At 39.2% G+C, this 22567-nt stretch overlaps 1 protein-coding gene across 1 annotated transcript in view; it reads right to left on the minus strand.

Moving 5' to 3' along the window:
- The window catches only part of HACD2 (3-hydroxyacyl-CoA dehydratase 2), an 88761-nt gene that overhangs the window by 61408 nt on the left and 4786 nt on the right, over window positions 1-22567 (minus strand). Inside the window, exon 3 of the mRNA XM_043473164.1 lies at window positions 12457-12475. Coding sequence (XP_043329099.1) covers window positions 12457-12475 — 19 coding nt within the window. The remainder of the gene's footprint in view (window positions 1-12456; window positions 12476-22567) is intronic.

A 22567-nucleotide genomic window follows, 5' to 3' on the forward strand; every position in this document is an offset into this window, starting at 1 on the left:
ATTCACACAAAACATAAGAAAGAATATAAAAGGTTAAAAAAAATCTAGAACAAGCTTATAGATAAATATTGAAATTTATACGTTGACAGTAAACATGAAGTAGGATGTATTCATCCCTTCAAAAACCAGCATACAAATATTCACAGCACTTTTATCCATAACCATCCCAAACTGAAAGCAACCAAGAGTCCTTCAATAGGTAAACAGATAAACAAACTGTATATATTCCACTGTATACAGTGGAATATATATATTAATATAATATATTATATTAACAATATATTTAATATATATTATTATATATATTATTAATATAATATATATTATAATATATATTATTAATATAATATATATTATAATATATATTATTAATATATATTATTATTATTCAGGAATAACAAAGAATGAACTTTCTAACCATGTGAAGAAATGGGTGAGTCTCAAATGTAGACTACTAACTGAAAGAACATAGTGAGGTAGGAACTGTTATTAAAAGAAAAATATGTGGAAAGATGGTCACTACGAAGAGGAAAAAATTCCTTTCCCAGAAAAGCTGTACAGACTATAAAAGTCAGACATACTACATCATACAGATATTCCAAAGAGTTCTTGCTTCCTTCATTAACACATTATTTACCATTTAACTCCTAACATGGACTCACAAACCAAGGAATTCTTTTGTTAAACTTTCACTGTTTGGTTCAATGGAGTTAACTTCGTTGCTGCTGCTACTGCTGCTAAGTCACTTCAGTCGTGTCCAACTCTGTGCGACCCCATAGACGTCAGCCCACCAGGCTCCCCCATCCCTGGGATTCTCCAGGCAAGAACACTGGAGTGGCTTGCCATTTCCTTCTCCAATGCATGGAAGTGAAGTCACTCAGTTGTGTCCGACTCTTAGCGACCCCATGGACTGCAGCCCACCAGGCTCCCCCATCCCTAGGATTCTCCAGGCAAGAACACTGGAGTGGGTTGCCATTTCCTTCTCCAATGTGTAAAAGTGAAGTCACTCAGTCGTGTCCGACTCTTAGAGACCCCATGGACTGCAACCTACCAGGCTCCTCCATCCATGGGATTCTCCAGGCAAGAGTACTGGAGTGGGGTGCCATTGCCTTCTCCTTAACTTGGTTACTAGATGGTATTTCCAGCTTTGCTGGACTAACTTTGCTTTTGAAGCTAAGAACAAAAGTGGAAGGTTTATTGACTTCAGACTCTCACAAACCATCTGACCAAAGATCTTCTAAAATACTTTCATTTCCTGTAGCTTTTTAATTAAGCAAATTAAGCTAATTTTTAATTTTAAAGGTACCTTGTGCCTATAATTAAAAAATATTTATAAGAGAATTTCCAGGGCAATGCTCGAAGTTTCAGCTTTTCATTACCTAAAATATTAATGATCAAGTCATGAGACACTGATGGGAAAACATCCACTTCTCTTTTCTCTTGTTAATTTGCTCATTCCTCAGTTTCAGCTATTGATTCACTACTGTCTATTTTCATTAGACGTCCTCCAGGAGTCCTTAAGGGCCGTTTATCTCCTTACTAATACAAGGGTGCCATCTAGTGATGATCATGGGTAAATGCATGCCATAAAAAGTGTGAGTGTCCCTCTCCCAAATTTAATTTCACTTTCTGATGGTGCTTTCAAAATGCATTGAGACACATGAAAAGATGCTCAACATCACTCATTATCAGAGAAATGCAAATCAAAACCACAATGAGGTACCATTACACGCCAGTCAGGATGGCTGCTATCCAAAAGTCTACAAGCAATAAATGCTGGAGAGGGTGTGGAGAAAAGGGAACCCTCTTACACTGTTGGTGGGAATGCAAACTAGTACAGCCGCTATGGAAAACAGTGTGGAGATTTCTTAAAAAACTGGAAATAGAACTGCCATATGACCCAGCAATCCCACTTCTGGGCATACACACCGAGGAAAACCCAGATCTGAAAGAGACACGTGCACCTCAATGTTCATCGCAGCCACTGTTTATAATAGCCAGGACATGGAAGCAACCTAGATGCCCTCAGCAGTATGATATGGATAAGGAGCTGTGGTACATACACACCCATGGAATATTACTCAGTGTTAAAAAGAATTCATTTGAACCAGTTCTAATGAGTATTGGATGAAACTGGAAGCCCCTTATACAGAGTGAAGTAAGCCAGAAAGATAAGACCATTACAGCCTACTAACACATATATATGGAATTTAGAAAGATAGGTAACGGACAACCCTATATTGCAAAACAGAAAAAAGAGACACAGATTACAGAACAGCTTTGGAACTCTGTGGGAGAAGGTGAGGGTGGGAGTTTCGAAAGAACAGCATGTGTATATTATCTATGGTGAAAACAGATCCACCAGCCAAGATGTGGGACTGCATGAGACAAGTGCTCGGGCCTGTTGCACTGGGAAGACCAGAGGAATCGGGTGGAGAGGGAGGGGGGAGGGGGGATCGGGATGGGGAATGCGTGTAACTCTATGGCTGATTCATATCAATGTATGACAAAACCCACTGAAAAAAAAAATAAATAAATAAAGGAAAAAAAATGCATTGAGAAAGCAAAATAAACAAATAGGGCCTAATTAAACGTAAAGCCTCTTGAACAGCAAAGGGAACCATTAACAAAAAGAAAGCAGAACTTACTGAATTTGAAAAAATATTTGCAAATGATATAACTTATAAGGGGCTAATGTCCAAAATAGAGAAACAGCTCATACAGCTCAACATCAAAAAAAAAAAACAACAACTAAACAACTTGATTAAAAAGTGAGCAGAAGTCAATAGACATTTTTCCAAAGAGGACATGCAAATGGCCAACAGACACATGGAAAGATGTTCAATATTGCTAATCACTGGGAAAATGCAAATCAAAATCACAATGAGATATCACCTCAAGCCTGTCAGATAGCTCTGATCAAAAAGAATACAACAAATGTTGGTTAGGATGTGGAGAAAAGGGAACCTCTGTACACTGTTGGTGGGAATGTAAATTGGTGCAGCCACTGTGGAAAACAGTATGGAGGTTTCTCATTAATACTTAAAATAGACTTACCATATGACTCAGCAATTCCACTCCTGGATGTAAACCCAAACACTAATTTGAAAAGATACATGCTCACCAATGTTCGCAGCAGCATTATTTACAATTGCCATGATCTGGAAGCAACTTAAATGCCCCTCAGCAGATGAATAAAGATGTGCTATAGACATAAAATGGAATACTACTCAGCCATAAATAAGAATCAAAATTTGCCATTTGCTGCAGCATGGTTAGTCTTGGAGGACATTATGCTAAGTAAAGGAAGTCAGAAAGGAAAAAACAAATACTGTATAAAATCACTTATATGTAGAATCAAAAATGAAACGAAGTGAATTTAACAAAAACAAACAGACCCACATACATAGAGAACAAACTAGTGGTTACCAGTGGGGGGAGAGAAACGAAGAAGGGCAGGATTGGGTAGGGGGGTTAAGAGTTACAAACTACCATGTATAAAATAAGTAAGCTATATGGATATATTGTTCAGCATAGGGAATACAGCCAATATTTTATAATAACTATAAATGGAGTACAACCTTTAAAACTGTGAATCACTATATTGCACACCTGCAACTTTTAAATCAACTATACTTCAATTAAAAAAAAAATGCACTGAGAGGGAAAATGTACTAAAACTACTATACTTAAGTTTCCTAATATTCATATCATAGGTATATTTAAACGGGGTTTTCCAGGTGGTCCTGGAACCCACCTGCCAATGAAGGAGACATAAGAGATGTGGGTTCGATCCCTAGGTTGGGAAGGTCCCCTGGAGGAGGGCATGGCAACCCACTCCAGTTTTCTTGCCTGGAGAATCCCATGGACAGAGGAGCCTGGTGGACTACAGTCGATAGGGTCACAAAGAGTTGGATACAACTGAAGCAACTTAGCACACAAGCACACGGGTATATTTAAACATCTAGTACAGCCTCCTTTTGGAGAAGGAATCCCAAGGACAGAGAAGCCTGGGAGGCCATGGGCCACAGGGTCGCAGAGAGTCAGACAGCACTTAAGTGACTAAGCACACACGCAGCCTCCTTTTTATCACTGCTCAGATAACTGACCTACACCTCTAAGGCTACTTCATAGTTTCACGGCATTTCAGACCATCCAGCTGAAAGGAATGTTAAGAGATTATCTATTATCTAGTCCAACTCCTAGTTCTTCAGATGTGAAAACTAACACCTAGGGGGAGGATGGCTGACTTGTCACACAGCTAGTGATATTTCAAGTGGGGCTGGTTTGCCTTAGCTTGATTCCTGATGGCCTGGAAAACAAGATAATATTACCTCACAGAGAAGAGATTTTAAATACCTCAAATCTCAATAACAGCTTTCAATTTAAGCCAACCCCCAAGCTGTTCCTACAAGGATGGCAAAGGGTAAAACTCCTTGATCTAGGTTCTCTTCATGGCTTTCCCTTCTGAACTCCAACTGAACACAGAAATCCTCAGGGATTATATTTTGCCCACTAACAACCAATGGAGAAGCCACTACAGCTTACTGAGTGCTTGCTAGGTGCCAGGAGGCTCTCTGATCCTGAGATCTATCTCTCCTTTTGTTACTGGGAGCTGACATGGGGTCACATGACCGTGTTGGCTCACTTCCTTCCTGTTCTTACTGTGCTCAATCCTGGGGCCCGTTGAGTTCTGGTTAAGCCCAGTGTGCATGAGCTCTGGGTAAGTCCCCCACCTCCCCTGCTCAGGCACTCTGGGCTCCTGATGAGCATGCCCTATTTCTACCTTCCTTTCATCAGTACATTCACACAGAGCTGGGAACAACTTAGGGAGCTGTGTGTTCCAGGCAAAGGACATTTTATGTACAAAATTATGGAGTGTGAAAATACAAAGTTTATTCAGAGAACAGTGAAACTCTGGGTATAAGGAGCAGAACATGCAGGTGCTAAAACTATCTTTCTTTCCTCTTCTCTCTCTGTCTAGAGAGGAGGAGGAAAAATGTGATCAGGAGGCAACAGACTAATCAAAGTGCCAAAGCAGAGGGAGACTAAGCTAGGCTGCTCTGAAGGGCTTCAGTGATCTGGGAAAGATTACAGTTTGAACATGGCTATGGTGGAGTTCTGGTGTCAGGATGCTGGGAAATGACTATACTTATTAATAAATGACAAAGAAATGCAAGGAGCTGACCAGGCCTCTGACCTCCACACTGCATCCAGACAGCCCTCCAGGCAATGGACTCAGGCTGGCCTGCTGGGAAAGGTCAAGGCCATTTCCCCACCTCAAAGGGCTTCTCCTTCCCCTGCCAGTACCACCACTAAGTATGCCCCCAGGCAGAAAGCAGCTTCTGAATGGAAACCTGAACCATCTTTTATTCCCCCAGCCAGGAAAATGGGCTTGGGGAAACGGGTCCCAGGGTTGAGCCCAGTAAAAACACGGTGGAAGAGAGCCAGCAAGGTCCGTGTGACCCCTGTCAGCTCCCAGTAACAAAATGGGAGACAGATCTCAGGATCAGACATTTGTATTTTGGGAATATGACTATTTTTACATTGTTTGTGTTTCTGATACTCATTCCCTTTCTGTTCTTTCTCACTTTTGATAAAGTTCTGTTTAAAAATGTCAACTAGACTAAGAGGAACCAAGGTAAGCAGTTTTGTTTCTGTGCCCCAGCCATACCTATGAGGGTTGGATGCGGGGTGAAAGCAGAATTCCAGGTGAGCAGATCCGGGGGAATCACCCCTTCCCTCCACAATGCTTTCCTTTCAGAGTTCTCTTTTGCTGCACCATGGAGGGTTCTGGGTCTGGCTTCTGTGATATGTGAGGGTTATTCCTTCCCAATACTGCATTGGAAATGACTGATGAATGCTTGACCCTCTGGGGGGTAGGGCAGGGGGAGATGGGAGGTGTACAGTTTGGACAGGATTTAGTTCTCTGTCACTGCTGGGAGGGGAGAGATTTCTGGTGGAGGAGATTGGGTCTTCCGGTGCTTGTCTCTTCAGGAGCTGCCCCTTTCCTCCTTGGCATCATTTGTTACTTAATAAAATCAGTCTGAAGCCATATGCTACCTCTGTAAGGTAATTACAAATTTCTTATAATTCACTTTTAAAAAATAAACAGAAGTTTATTTTGTCTTCGAAAGGAGGCTCCCTTGGAGCTGGTCATCCTTTAGAAACTTGTACACCTTTTATCGATTGGGGAGCTGGAATCAGGCTTCCCCAAAAAGTGTCAGCTCAGAAATTTGATGACTCATATTTGCAAGGAAGGAATGCTTACCTATATTGTTTTTATGAATGTGACATTTTAAAATCAAAGTTTAACTTTAAAAAATGACTTTTCAAATTATAGCTTTCATTTTGTTATTTGTGACATTACTATTTCTGTGTATTACTTTTGTATTGTTTATATTATTTCATTTATGATATTCAGCTTAAAATACACATTATTATTTGCCTTATGGGAAAAAAAAAACCGAAGTGTCATCAGTCTGAGAGAGGTGCGCAAGCTGGAACATACAGCAAATATTTGAAACCACAAATCTGGCCTATCTAAGTGAGGGCTTCTGTCCTTGTCTGTTGATGATATTAGAGTACTAATACTCAACTTCAGACACAATACCCTCTGGGCTATGACTGGGCTCCTGTTCTACAGTTTTCAATCAAGAACTTCTAAAGTTATTTATACTGACAATGTAAGTTCCAACACTTATCGGAAAAGACTCTGATATTGGGAAAGATTGAAGGCAAGAGGAGAAGGGGACGACAAAGGATGAGATGGTTGGATGCACCACTGACTCAATGGACATGAATTTGAGCAAGCTCTGGGAGATGGTGAAGGACAGGGAAGCCTGGCGTGCTACAGTCCATGGGGTTGCGAAGAGTTAGACATGACTGTGCGACTCAACAACAACAATAAGCTTCAACACAAAGATTCACCAAACGCACAAGGTCACATCTTACCAGTGTCACCAGTTCCCATCCCTCTACCTCTAACTTCTAGCCCAACAAAGTGAGGTAACCATACTCCAGAGTCAGCTGAGAACCACTCACATCCAGTATGCCTCTTCCACAATCTAATCTGAGCAAAACACAGAAAAGCAGATACTTCTTTCAACATAAACTGTACCACATGATTAAGAAAACCACAACTCTTCTTTGCAGCCTTGTAAAAGATGTGTACCAATTGGGTTTAAAATCCTCATTTCCAGAAAGAAAAACACTGCATAAATAAAATCACTACAAATCTTGAGCTGAGGGCTGCAACCATAGCATTTAAGAAATACTATCCCAGAAAAAGACAGTGTATGATCTCATTTGTACATGAAATCTAGGGGGAAAAACCCAAACTCGAAGATACAGAGAACAGACTGGGGGTTGCCAAAGGCAGGGCCTGGGGTCGGGGGAATGAATGAAAGTGGGCAAAAGGTACAAACTTCTAGTTATAACATAAGTAAGTCCTGGGGGTGTAACGCATAGCATGGCCACTATAGTCAGTAACACTCTATTATATACTTGAAAGTTGCGAAGAGAACAGACCTTAAAAGTCCTTATTACAAGAAAAAAGCTGTAAATATACGAGGTGATGAACATTAACTTATTGTGGTGATCATTTCACAATATATACATATATAAAATCATTATGTTGTATACCTGCAACTAGTACAATGTTATATGCCAATTACACCTTAATTAAAAAAAAATATGTCCTCAACATGTATTCAAATGGGCTATCATTTGCTCCTCACCAAAAGAAATCTTGTTCCTGCATTATCAGAAGCTGGGACAAAGAAACCCATTTGGAAAGATAGAGGCCTGACTTTCTCACAGAAATGAATCCCCCATGTGGAATTTTAGTTTACTGTTTCACTGTCAAAACTATGAACAAGCAACTCCAACCCATACTAAGAACAGGCGGCCCTGAAGTCCTCACTTACACAGAAACTGCAATTGAGGAAAAGTCAGAATATGGAAAAGTTATATTAATCTAAATATGGAACATTACATTAGGGACAGAATAAAACTTTTAACATTCCATGACATTATTATTGTTAATAGCTACCATTTTCTCATGCATGTTTTACATGCATGTCCTATTTTCACAATAACCTAAGAGGTAGGTATTATTATCCTCCATTTATTGAAGAAGAAACAAAGGCACACAGAAGTTGTAACATCTTGAAACTCACAGCTAATAAGTAACCCAGGTCTGACTGAGGTCTACATTTCTTACCAACAATACACAAACTAAAGACATCTCAAACTAAAACAAGCTTCTAAAAGACCAAGCTGGTACAGTGAAGTTTCAGAAAGACACAGGAAAATAAACCATCATTCCCAAAGTAAACTCAAGTCATGAGTAAAAAAAGCAATAAAGGACTGCCTTTAGGCCAATGCTAAAAAGAGCTTACTTATGATTATTCTTATTGAATCTTAAGCAACTGAAAACATTTTGAAACAAGTTTTGGAAAATGTCATTTAGAATTTAGTAGGATTATGATCAAACGTTCACCAAGCTCCCATTAGGAGCCATGAACTGTTAAGTGTTAAGACACAGAAATCAACAGGAAACTATTCCCAGTCTCAGAAACATTCAGTGATGTTGGTGAAAGATACAGGTACAGTGACAGACCATAATATATTGTGGAAAGTGCAATAAAAGAGTTGCAGGGTATTAGAGGAAAGTGAGGAATGGTATATAATCTAGCCAGTGGGTGGCAGGAGAGTTTACTGGGGGAAGTTGCCTGCTGCAGAGGGTGGGCTACCACTACAGGCAGAGCACAAAGGCTGGGCACAGACCAGAGGTAAGAAATAGTGCAGTAGCATGGCTTATGGTGGCGGGGTTGTGGGGGGGATGCTGTGGGGTACCATGAGGTCAGGGTTGCTGAAGCATGCAGTGAGAGGCAGGGATACCGGTAAGACTAGGGAGGTGGGCAGGGTCCAAATCATGAAGAAGTTTAAACCAGTGAAGGGTTTTAAGCACACAAGTGACATGGTCAGAATTATCTTTTAACTAAATCCCTTGAGAGATGTAAGCAGACTTATAGCCACAGAGCCATAGGTTCAACTTCCAGCTCTAGGGCTTATTAGCTACATGAACCTTGGAGAGATATAAAACCTTCTATGCCTCAGTCTTGTCAACTGTAAATTGGGAAGTAAACAAATAATAAACGTAAAGCCCTGGGACATAGTAAATACTCATTATAATGTTCGCTGTTATTATTACTAATATTAATATCATAAGCCTACAAGTTCAGGGAGATCCATGTGGGAATCCAGATAAGACATACTCGGGTCCTGAATAGGACTGGAAAAAACAGGAGACTCTGAGAACTATTTAGGGAACAGAACTGAGAAAACCTGATGACCACCTGGCTATGGGAGTGTGGGTAGGGAGAGGGGGCAGAATTGATGAGCCTGGTCAAAGGGATGCAGAGGAATTATGCAGTAACAAGGGAGGAAGGCAGGGTCAAAGGTTAGGTTAAAAATTATTTTCAGGATGGAGCATTCTTGTGAGCTGAGATGGAAAAGGCAGATGACAAAGGGTGATGATGCAAGAGACAGAATCACTCATTGAACAAGGTTCTTGAGAAAATAAGAAGGAATTTTAAAGTATCTCCTGTGTGTCGGGCACCACACAAAGACCAAGGGACACCGGTCAATGAACCGTCACAGCAGAGCGTGACACAGATGCTAGTCCTCAGAGTGCATCCCATTAGAGAAGCTCCGAGGGGTGGCCATCTGACTGTGGGCCTCCTGAGCCTAAGTCTGTGCCTATTTACCTCTCTGCTCCCACTACCCATCAGTGTCTTGCCCCATCTGGGAGGCATTCAATCAAGTTCTTGGTGTGAATGAATAAATATACTTGCCCCAAATTTTATTTCTAGGAGTAGAAATTTTATAAAGAGGCCTGAGAATATGAGAGAGATGCAAGAAATGTGGGTATTAAAATACAATTAAATAATAATTAAAATACTAAAACACGCAAAACACACATCTAAGAGCTTTACACAGAGGCAGCTGAAGGTTAAGAGACTCGGAGAGCCTGGGGGCACAGGGCTGAGTCATGTGGAGAGGCCTGAAGTGGTTCCAGAACTCTGGCTGAATATATTCCCCAATCTGCAAATTTAAGCATTTAAGAAGCGACACATTTTTCATCTCAAAACTATAGATAAAGGACTAAAAAGGGAACGTACCAAAGATTATACACTAGCTGAAACCCAATCACCATAAAATAAAGTCAGGCAGGTGGGCTCTGGCTCAGACTGGCCATGTCCCAAATGAGGTTATACCATTTAGTGACCATGTGACCTGGTCCAGGTCCCTTAACCTCTCTGGTAAAGCTCAGACCATCTGAAAACAAATGAGTCTCCAAGCTCTTTTCAAATCTCTTGCTTAAAGGTGCTAAAGCACCCTTTCTTAACCTTTTGAATCACATACTTACTCTGAGAATCTATGAAAGCTATGAATTCTACCTGCCTTCCCAAAATAAACATAGGCACATTCATACAAAATTCTGCAAATCATTTCAGAAATTCCTAACTGCAGACCTCCTTCTAGTGAGAAAATAGATGAGGTACAATTCTTTATAAAGAAGATATTTGTCTTCTTTAAAAGAAATAGAGCCCAGGTATCAGAGTGATCCCTCTATGGCCCGCGGTGGAGAGCTTGCTGGGTTTCCACCTGAACTGTAAGTCTCCTCATCTCTGAATTCCTCAGGGCCCCAAATAGAATAAGTACCCATTTCATTTATCAATTATATTGATCAGGGCCATAACGGTTTTTTTTTTTTTTTTGGATGGGTATTCTTTTTTTTTTTTTTTTTCCCCAGTGGGTTTTGTCATACATTGATATGAATCAGCCATGGATTTACATGTATTCCCAATCCCTATCCCCCCTCCCACCTCCCTCTCCACCCGATTCCTCTGGGTCTTCCCAGTGCACCAGGCCGGAGCACTTGTCTCATGCATCCAACCTGGGCTGGTGATCTGTTTCACCATAGATAGTATACATGCTGTTCTTTTGAAATATCCCACCCTCACATTCTCCCACAAAGTCTAAAAGTCTGTTCTGTATTTCTGTGTCTCTTTTTCTGTTTTGCATATAGGGTTATCGTTATCACCTTTCTAAATTCCATATATATGTGTTAGTATGCTGTAATGTTCTTTATCTTTCTGGCTTACTTCACTCTGTATAATGGGCTCCAGCTTCATCCATCTCATTAGGACTGGTTCAAATGAATTCTTTTTAATGGCTGAGTAATATTCCATGGTGTATATGTACCACAGCTTCCTTATCCATTCATCTGCTGATGGGCATCTAGGTTGCTTCCATGCCAGATGGCTTCACAGCTGAATTCTACCAAAAATTTAGAGAGGAGCTAACACCTATCTTACTCAAACTCTTCCAGAAAATTGCAGATGAAGGTAAGCTTCCAAACTCATTCTATGAGGCCACCATCACCCTAATTCCAAAACCAGACAAAGATGCCACAAAAAAAGAAAACTACAGGCCAATATCACTGATGAACATAGATGCAAAAATCCTTAACAAAATTCTAGCAAACAGAATCCAACAACATATTAAAAAAAATCATACACCATGACCAAGTGGGCTTTATCCCAGGAATGCAAGGATTCTTTAATATCCGCAAATCAATCAATGTAATACACCACATTAACAAATTGAAAGATAAAAACCATATGATTATCTCAATAGATGCAGAGAAAGCCATAACGGTTTGAATGCACAGTTTTGGAGTTTTCAGACCTTTGGTGCTTCTCAATGAGTTATCAACTTCGAATCCTCCGTTGGAGTAAGAAATCCAAATATACAGACAGCAACCACCACACGCTTACTCCGCAGGGTCTGTCAACTTTCCAAAATTGATTTCTGCTGCGAGGAGTCTAGCCACCCGCGACTATAAGCTTTGCCTCAATTCCACAGCAGAATTTGATAACCCTCCCCATTCCCCCAAAAGGAAACACACTGCATCTGCTTTTAGTAAAAATCCTTCACATTTGTATAACCCTTTGTACTTTCCAATCCCTCTCACTTACATTAAATATTCATCTATGAGGTAGGCAATATACACAGTACTCCATTTTAAAAGATAAGGAAGAGTATATAACATTCAAATAATCACAGAGGGCTTTCAACAAAGTCTAGCACCCCAAGTCACATGGTTATAAATATGTTACTGTTTATTTATCCTTTATTCAAAAGGTAGAAACCTTTTTAAAATGACACAGAAAAATAGCCATGGCATTTAATAAACTGTTCAATGAACATCTAAATAGTACCTATGATTTTAGAAGCCAAGAGCCTAAACAATTTTATGAATAATGATTAAAGTTTAGTTTTTTTAATGTTCAGTAAGAATCTAATCAACCTATTATTTATGACTTAAAAAAAAAAGCAGAATTCACAGTATGTAAGTAGCGGGTGGGGGGATTCCATACTTACCTATTGCACAATGTAAAATCTGGAGAGAAAAAAGGGGGGAAAGAGAATTAGTAAAGATCAATAATATTATATTAATAGCTTTATTTCATACAAATTAGCCTTCACTCAGAATAGGGCAGTGTCTGCCAGTAGTACTGAATTTGAAAAATGAACATTCCATTTTTAAACTTCCCTATAGGGTATTTGACAAAATGCAAATTCTTATTCAGTTTTTTGTTCATTTTTAGTTTCTTTATCTGTGGAGGATTTCCTAAGGAGTGAATCTCACCCAATAGTTTAGCAGATGTCAATGACTTCTTTTATAAGACATAAACTGGTAAGAGCAGTAGTGTACAAGTCCCCTGTGCCACACTGTACAGAACTGTCACAGACTATGCAACACAGGATCAGAAGACACCTTCCTTGCCTGGCAGGCCCTTCAATGCAGACATTCATTCCACAAAGCTCCACCCTTGGGCCCCATCTAATCTCTAACCCCAGATCTCTTTGAACTCCAGCCCCACATTCCTTTGGACATCTAAAGCCAGATTGGCACGCTTCAACAGGTAGTTCACCCTCTCTTTCTTTCATACCTACCTGCCTCTTGACCACCAACCTCCCACTCTCAGTTCAACTGCTCTTTCCTTTCCCTCACCCCCAAATCAAGCAAGTTTCCGAGTCCTGCCAATGCTTCTGGCACATCTTCCCCAGTTTTTTATTTCCAGTGCATAGATCAGACTGCTATCTCCTCTCTACCTCAATGGCCATCTAACCAGCCAATTAGGTTTTTCCAAATTCCTTTCTAATTCATCCTGTATCTAGCACTTTAACCTGGGTGGTAGTACTAAAGTAATTTGAAGCCATCTACAAGATTGATTTAATGGCCAAAGTTTTTCTGGATGATAAGACTAACAACTATTGCAGTACATTTTAGAATTTACATTTCTGTGGCTGTCATTGTGTTGTTTGAACTAACAATAACCCTGGCAGATGGGCAGGACACAAACCTCTATTTCCAGATGAAAAAATGAAGACTTAGAAAAGTTGTCCAACTTAAACAAGGTAGTAAGTGATATTCAGGATCAAGAACCTAGATTTTATTTCTAGTCTACTTACCGCTTTTTCTATCATTTCACTGTACATTAGTTATATCTGCAAAAACTATAACTTGATAAGACTTAGCTTTATCTACAACATGCCTAGTAAGACTCTGTACTCAAGTCTACTATTCTGCTAAGTCTTTTTTGAAGAGAGTGGGGCAGAGGGTGGCTTGGATAAAAAAAAAATTAAGCTGCACAAATTTGTTGATAACTGATAACAGAACAAAAGAATTACTAGACTTCAAATCTTACATTTTTCAAAAGAAAAGACTACTAAGAATCTCAAATGTGTGAATATTACAAGATAAGCTGAACCTCCTATTGCAAAATTAAGGAAAACTAAGCAATGCGCTGATTAAACTGAAATGGAATGAAAGATGAGCAACGAGCATCCTTGAGACAAGACAGATGATGGTGCCTAGACAGAAAACCTACTCTATTCATGTATGTGGCAAGACATCCAGGCTGCTGATTCACAATAGGACACTGCAGAAAAGGATATGTAACACTTAAGGCCGAGCATATCTTCTTTGTGTGACAGAACAGATCTTAGTCATATGAGACCCAATCTCCCCCTTTTAATCACATATTTATAATGCCTCCTTTACTACATAATTCAGAAATGGTATAACTAACCTACACAAAAATGAAAACAAATAAACAACATCCTAACTGACATGTAAATTAGAAATAAGAAGAAAGCTGTTTATTTTAAAAAACATGTATTTCCACATATAAATGCTTGGGAACACAATGACATAATGAAGCACTCAGATACAGGTATGAACTTATGATGAATAAGCTTGGATTTAAAAATGAGAATATCAGAAAGCACTTTGGGCAAGAATAGGAAAATAACAGAACAGAGCTACAGGCCAGCACTAGACTAGAAACAGTATTAAGACAATAATGAACATAGGGAAATAATCTTAACTGAAGTTAAAATAATGATAGCAAGTAAATAACAAAGTAGAGGAAATGAGGAAGTATAAACATTATCACAAATCATGCTAGGTCTTATTTATTTGTGTGATGTCAAAATAATCCCCTAGATAATGTCCCAGGATAGGGTAGTAAGAACGTATCACCAAAAACTTATCCTTCTCACTTGAAATCCCATTGAGACATATAGCCTGTGCCTACTCTGTAAAAAGAACTTGGAGACGATATACTCTGAATGGTATGACAAGGAAAAGAATATGGATTAGACAAAAAAAAAAAAAAAACTAATGAAAATACTGAGATGATGTGATAACGTGGTTGTGTAATAGACCTCGAGTAGTTTTAGGAAGAAAGTGATTCAAACAAGGGCAATATAAAATACTATTAGTTATATTAAAGGAATTGAATGAGATTCCTGCATTACATGTGTTGCCATTAACCAAAAGTCTGAACAGGAATCTCAAGTCTGTTTCATATTTTTAGTCAGTTTCATTCCTTTTGCAGTTATAACACTATTGCACTGAAATCCTTTTCAACTAACTATGCCAGCTGAAAATGCTATAATGCTTACAGAACAGAGTGTGCAGTGAACAAATTACTCAATTTTGAGATATCTTTATTTCACTTAAGTTCCCTCTTCATTCCAACTGTGGTAGGCAGAATAGTAAAGATGATTCCCTTAAGATTCCTGTTCCTAAGTTAGCCAATCAAACACTAAACAAGGTACCACAGGGTACGAATTTTGCAAATGTAGTTAAAACTCTGAAGTCAATGGACTTTAAGGTACAGAGATTATACGGATAGGCCTGATCCAACCGGGCCAGTCTTTTAAAAGCAGTTTTCTCCAGCTGGTGGTAGAAGAGGAAGTCAAAGATATTCAAGGAACAAGATATTCAATATGCCATTTCTGGCTTAGAAGCCGGAGGAGGCCATGTGCAGGGACTGGAGAGCCTCTAGGAGAAAGGTGTGACCTCCAGCTGACAGCTAGCAAGGAAATGGGACCTCAGACCTACAACCACAGGTATGTGTATTCTGTCAACAAGCTGAATAAGCTTAGAAGCAGATTCTTCCCCAGGGGCCCCAGACAGAAGCCAATCCAGTCTTGATTCCAGTCTTGTGAGACCCTGAGCAGAAAGCCCAGCCAAGCCCAGTTTCTTATAGAGCTGTGAGCTAACAAATGAGTGTGGTTTTAAGCTGCTAAGTTTGTTATTTTGTCATGCAGCAAGAGAAAACTCAGAAAACAGCCTTCTAGCTTAATAAGCTTTTTGCTTTAGTACAAGTTCTTTAGTACAAATATGTACTACAAAACTATCAATTTATATTTGGAGAGGGGTTAGCCCATGGTACATACAAAAGTCAGTGGGGATACAGGCCTCCATTGCTCTGAACAGTCTCAGACATTGCAAGACATCTACTTATAGCACCCTCACTCACTGAGGCAATCAAAATACCTACCCTGACAAGTTTCTAAATTGCACTTTAGAGGGACCACACTGCTCTTGTTGAGATCTACTGATAATCACTAGACTAAAATAAGCATTCCTCATTAGAAAAAATTTAGAAGACTTGCCATATTCAAAATCTCCCGTGAAGATATGTCATAGCACTAATGATCCACTGACAATTGCTGGGAGTGTTCACTTGGTTTAATGTTGCCCAATGTGTCTGCCACCAGTGTCCGTGTCCCCAAGTGACCCCCACCCCCCACCTCTCCAGAAGACTCCCCAAGACCAGTAGACTAAGGCACAAATGGAACTGGTAGAATTTGCACACAGGCAGCCAGGCTCTAGAGCTGGTGCTCTTAACCACTTATTGATTTTGAGATCTGCGCCTTACAAACCATGAATATTCAGGACTTGGAACAGTACATTTGGTTTGTCCTTGTGTCTGAAATAGACATAACCAGAAGTACACATTCAGACTCATTCATGAGCAGTTGCTAAGGGTTAGCTGGAAGGTCAGGGACTTGGAAGGCACAGGACTGCAAGATAGTGACAAGAAAAGATAGGGAAAAAGTATGTGGATGGGTCTCTTAGAATGGGCATAGGATTTGACAATATTTATCTCACATCAAAGTGAAGTGAAAGTCACTCAGTTGTGTCCGACTCTTTGTGATCCCATGGCCTATACAGTCCATGGAATTCTCTAGGCCAGAATACTGGAGTGGGTAGCCTTTCCCTTCTCCAGGGAATCTTTCCAACCCGGGATCAAACCCAGGTTTCCCACATTGCAGGCGGATTCTTAACCAGCTGAGCCACAAGGGAAGCCCAAGAACACTGCAATGGGTAGCCTATCCCTTCTCCAGCAGATCTTCCTGACCCAGGAATCAAACTGGGTTCTCCTGCATTGCAGGTGAATTCTTTACCAACTGAGCTATTAGGGAAGCCTATCTCACATGAATGCTTACCAAGCTGCATCCACTGTAAAGGAGACTCTTAATAAGAGTGAACAAAATGATATACACTATTAATATCAATTAGCCTCTTTTCCCAGCCATCTCAGTGTTTCCTCAATAGGCTCATGAAAAAATTGGCCATGGAGGCAAGAATGGAGGCTATGCATGGGCTCCTCTTAGCAAGGCAGACCTGGTTAACCCTACTGCTGAGTGCCTAATCTTTTAACAGCAGAGATCAACATTAAATGCCCTATAAAATACCATTTCCCAGGGAGATAGCATACACCCGGATGGTAGGTTGATTACACTGGACTTCTTCCATCAAGGAGGGAGCAGATATTTGTACTTATTGGAATAAACACATATTCTAGATATGGATTTGCCTTCTTTGACCACAATGGCTCTGCCAGCCTTACCATATATAAATTCACAGAGTGCCTTATCCACCATCACGGCATTCTAACAGTATTGTGTCTGGTCAAAGAACATACTTCACAGCAAAAGAAATTCATACACCAATGGGCTCAGGACCACTGAATCATCTGATCTTACCACACACCCCATCACCCAGAAATGCCTGGCTTAGTTGAAAGGAAGAATGCTTTACTGAAGACTAAGTTATAATGCCAAATGGGGAAACTTCCCTTGGAAGAATGGGGTTCTACCTTACAGGATGCCGTCTACACTTTGAATCACAGGTGCTATATTCCTCATAACCAGATTACAAAGGTCCCAGAATCAAGAGGAGGAAGTAGGAGTGGCTACTCTCACTATTACACCTATTAACTCACCTGAAGAATTTTTGCTTTCCATTCTGGCAATATTGAGCTCTACTGGTTTAAAAGATCTTAGTCTCCACAAGGTTACTGGCTGCACCAGGTGACACAACAATGGTTCTACTGAACTGGAAGATTAGACTGCCCCCTGGCCATTTTGAGCTCATTATTTATGCTACTGAACCAACAGGCAAAAAACAGGGTTTACTGATGGAGTGGTTGATCCTGATTGGTATCACACTGCCATAGGCAATGGAGGCAAAGTGGACTATGTACAGAAGCCAGATATGAGGCACCTGTTAGCATTTCCAATAGTAAAGGTTAATGGAAAACTTACAGACACCAAAAAGAGGCAGAATGACTAAGGACTCAGACTCCTTGGGAATGTAGGTTTGGGTCATTCCACCCTTATTGCTGTAGTAGCACTGTTAGTTGCTCAATCGTGTCCGACTCTGCGATCCCACAGACTGTAGCCCACCAGGCTCCTCTGTCCATGGGATTCTCCAGGCAAGAATATTGGAGTGGACTGCCATTCCTTTCTCCAGAGGATCTTCCTGACCCGGGGTCGAACCCAGGTCTCCTGAATTGCAGGCAGATTCCTTACCATTTGAGCTACTGGGAAGACTTGCAATCTGTACCATGGTCTAAAGCTATGCTGCCTACTATATGTCAGCTATGCTGACTACTATATGCTCTAGTAGTCACTAGAGTTTATTTCATTTTAAATTAAAAGGAAATAAAACTAGAGAGTCATTTTCTCAGTCTCATCTACCCCATGGACTCAACAGTAGCTAGTGTATCAGACAGATAGCACAGATTTTAAGTATTATCATTGCAAAAGTTCTTCTGGACAATGCCAGTCTAAAGAATTAATTTTATTTATCTATACATCAGTTAGAAACCCTTTGATGGGATTCTTTCAAAGTTCTATTATTTTGGTAAGTGTTTTCAAAGTGTCTCCATCTGTAGGAAACTGCATGGTCTCTTATTCAGAGACCTAATACATTCTCCTGGCTTCATGTGAATCTTTTTATTTTTCAAAGTTTAAGGTTCCAAGTTGTTTTACTATTACATCTAAAGATTTTCTCTTTTCTGTTAGAAATCACTTATATTCATTTTAAGTTTAAAAATTTAACAAGCAGGTACTCAGGAAGGGAAGAGTTTTTTCCTTGAAAAACAGCTCCTATGTGTAACTCCATACACTCTTAATAACCACACTGAGAGGGGCTTTCACTTCCAAATAATTTTCTAGAATTTTTCTTGATTATTTTTGAATTATACTTTCCAACCTTTTCTATTTCTGATAGCCATATATCTTGACAGGTTTGATACTCTCAATCTGTTTTCTAGATATCTTGGTTCTACTACACTATTAGTCTATTAAGTTCCACTACTTTCCTGTATGCTTTTTCTGTGGTACTGATAATCATTCACGCAGTAGCTAGTCCACCAGAGGTCTCTGCTCTGTAATCTATTTTATCTGAGACCGTAACCAGGAACTCCTGCCTTTCTTGAATTTTCAGTACATACTACATACTTTTCTGCACTGCACCCTCCTTCCTGTCCTGAACTGCAACCATTTTCAGTTCTCTTTATTAAAAGAAAAATCAGCATGCTCTTTTTTACAGCCATTACCTGTCTTCTCTGAATACCATATCAATTTGCTTCTATTTGCTTGAGTTGTTAAGCAGTGAGGCCTGTGTGGGTGGACTCCTGTTTCCCACAGTCTCCCTCTTCCTTTCTGATGTTGTGACACTTATTAATTATACCCAAGTTCTATTCCCCTCTGGTTTTCACAGTTTCTGAAGCTGGTTTGTCTGGTTTCTTGTCATTCTTGTTTGCGTCAGGTAGCTCCACTATGACTTGCTCTGCTTGCTCTTCAGAAGACTCAGAGGTCTGGTTTCTCAAAACAAGGGCTCAGAAAAAAGGTAGTCTAAAATGTGCATATAGCTTGTGTTTCAGAAGTTCCTTTTAAAAATCATTACTGGGAAATCAGCATGTTTCCACAAAGAAGAAAAACATTATAGGTGATGGTATGTCCCCAGATGAGTTCAGAAAAGCAAACTTAACAGATAATGTGCCTAAAATGTATGACAGTATTAGTAACATCACAGAACCCAATCACCTAATATTTCTGTGGGAAAAAAAAGTCACTCAGTGGTTGAGGCAAAAAGACAAAAACGCGGCAGGGAGACAAGATCGGAGCCCTCTCCCTAAGGATACTACAAGTTCTTAAGAATTTCTGTATTTTAGAGAAATATCCAAATCAGTTTCCTGTTTCATCAAAGGATCTGAGGAGAGCTGTGAGGCTAGGTATAAGAGTCAGAGCAGAATACAGAGATAGGACTTAGAAAACAACAAAAGCTGTCTTCTTTCCTTCTCCAGAACCAACCAGTTTGGCCATTTCAGACCCAACCCTAAATCAACTCAAGAGAAAAGATAACAAATGAAACTTTTTTTTTCCTTTCTTTCTTGTTTTGGTAGATAAGAAGGTTCCAAGCATTAGAGGGATCTGGAAGAGAATGACAAGGAAAAGGGGTGCCTGTGGTCCATTGGACAGTCCAAGACGGACAGTGGCAGGTAAATGATGTCTGTAGTGATGGACATGTGCTGAAGATGGTCTATTGAGCAAAAACAGTGAATGTCTCTGCAGAGCAGTCCTTAACTTACTGAAATCCTCACTGTCAATCAGAGAGGCACATCCAATTACAAGTACCTGAAAGTGTCTTTGTGGCAATTACAGTCTTACGTTAACTAAATATATTTAGAAATCCAAATTCTGTTAGAAATAAGTTTAAAATGCCATAATGTAGGATCAATCTACCAATTTCTTTTTTTTTTTTTTTACCAATTTCTAATCTTTAACCCAATTCTTAACAGGAAAGATAGAGTCCTTTCTTATCCAGGACTATCATGGATACCTCAAAAAAGAATAAAGTAAAAAGAAAATTAATCCATAGGTCATTATATATGAATGGTATTTTTAAAAACTGAGGTATAATTCACATATCACAAAATTCACTTAAAGTATACAATTCAGTGATTTTCAGTTATGTTTCTAAGGTTGTACAACCATACCACCATTTAATTCAAGAACATTTTCATCACCTTAAAAAGAAATCCTGTGCCCTTGGCAACTATTAATCCATTTTCTGTCTCTTTGAATTTGCCTATTCTGGATATTTCATATAAATGGAATCAGACACATAGCTTTTTGTTTCTAGCTTCTTTCACAAAGCATGTTTTCAAGATTCATCCATGTTTTAACAAGTACTAGTAATTCATTCACTTTATGGTATTGAGATACCATCTTTTATTTATCTATGAATAGCATTTAAAAAATATACTTTATTACCTATGTTAATTAACTCCCAGGATTACTCCAGATTCAACTCAAGACACAATGTATTTATTCACACACTGATCTCTTGGCCCACAAAGTTATCAGCATTTTACTTTCTATCAATTTATAAATCATCTCATATCTTATTATCTTCACTGTACTGTGTCTCCTGACTTTGGTATATACTTTCTTGGGCTTGCTGCCTAAAACCATTTTTCTAGAGATTGTCCCTTCCCTCCAACTTCTATATGGTTAATGTGACTCTGCTCTTGTCTACAGGTGACTGGACCAGAAATAAGTACCTAATTTAAGCTGGACAATAAGATTCTTCACTAGGATTATGGAAATGGAAATAAGATTGTTTTTAATTAGCTGCTCTCTTAATTGCAGAAACTACAGTCTCAGGAGTTTTCTGTTACCATGGTCTGCCACACAGACTAAGAAACCAAAAAAAAAAACCAAACCCAGTCTGCAAGAAGAGAAGAATGAGAAAAAGAGAGAGATCGCAGTAAAGAGATACAGCAAGAACTCCTGGGTTCCCAATGGTGCTCCAGTTCCTGATTCCAGGCCATTCCTAGGTCCCAGGTGCAGCCCCACCATTGGGTTCCATGGGACATACTATACATTTATAACAAATTCCCCTTACAGATTAAGTCAGGTAAAGAGGTTTCTATAATCTCTAGTCAAGAATTCTAACATAATCATTTACTCAATAAAACTTTAATGTCTTTATCAGCAAGGGTTCAGTCTCCATGGTACCCATTACAGTCAAGCATATACTTATTTAACTATCACCTGTGGAATATTTTGGAAAACTATCTATAAAAATTACTTAAGACACTCTTATATGAGTATGTGAGGAAAAAAATTAGTATTTCTATTTTATTAAAAAGCTACACTGTTTCACAAACTCAATATATCTTGTGCACATTTTGCAAAACTTCATTTAATTTCCTCAGAAAGTCTTTCTGTATTACATTACTACATGTCCATTTACACATGCTTAGTAAATGTTTTTAAATTTTTTAAAAACCAGTGTTATATTTTCCTGAGAAGATTTGAAGTGTCTTGAGAACAAGTAAAGTCTATTTCCTCTGAAAGCAAACTCTCATAGAACCTACTAAGGAATAATCATACAGATTATTATTCAGAATATTCTTAGAGAGGTACAAGTGAGTGTACCTCTCTAACCTCCCTGGACTCATTTTTTCCTCCTATAAACAGGGTTTATTATCAAGCACTAATAATTCACAAAAGGACAACTTATCTGTAATTAAACAATACTAAGCACATATAATTATCTTACCATCTAGGTTGGGTAGGCAATAAAACATTCCTTAACGGACAGCTCAGGAAACACTGTTCTAGCAAGCCTGATCTCTTCTCCCCAGTTGAGGGGTCCCTTGCCACCACTGACATCTACAAAGCTAATATACTGCACATTCCAGGGAGTCTTCATTCATTTTGCAGAGTACTTTTTCCAGAATCAAATCCAGGATTTGTCACCAAATTGGTTTTTACTGGGGATAATAAAGATAAGACCAAAACTCCAAAGTATTTTCTTAAATCCCTATTA

The sequence above is a fragment of the Cervus canadensis genome, chromosome 7 (genome assembly GCF_019320065.1).
Source record: "Cervus canadensis isolate Bull #8, Minnesota chromosome 7, ASM1932006v1, whole genome shotgun sequence".
In the NCBI taxonomy this organism is placed as follows: Eukaryota; Metazoa; Chordata; class Mammalia; order Artiodactyla; family Cervidae; genus Cervus; species Cervus canadensis.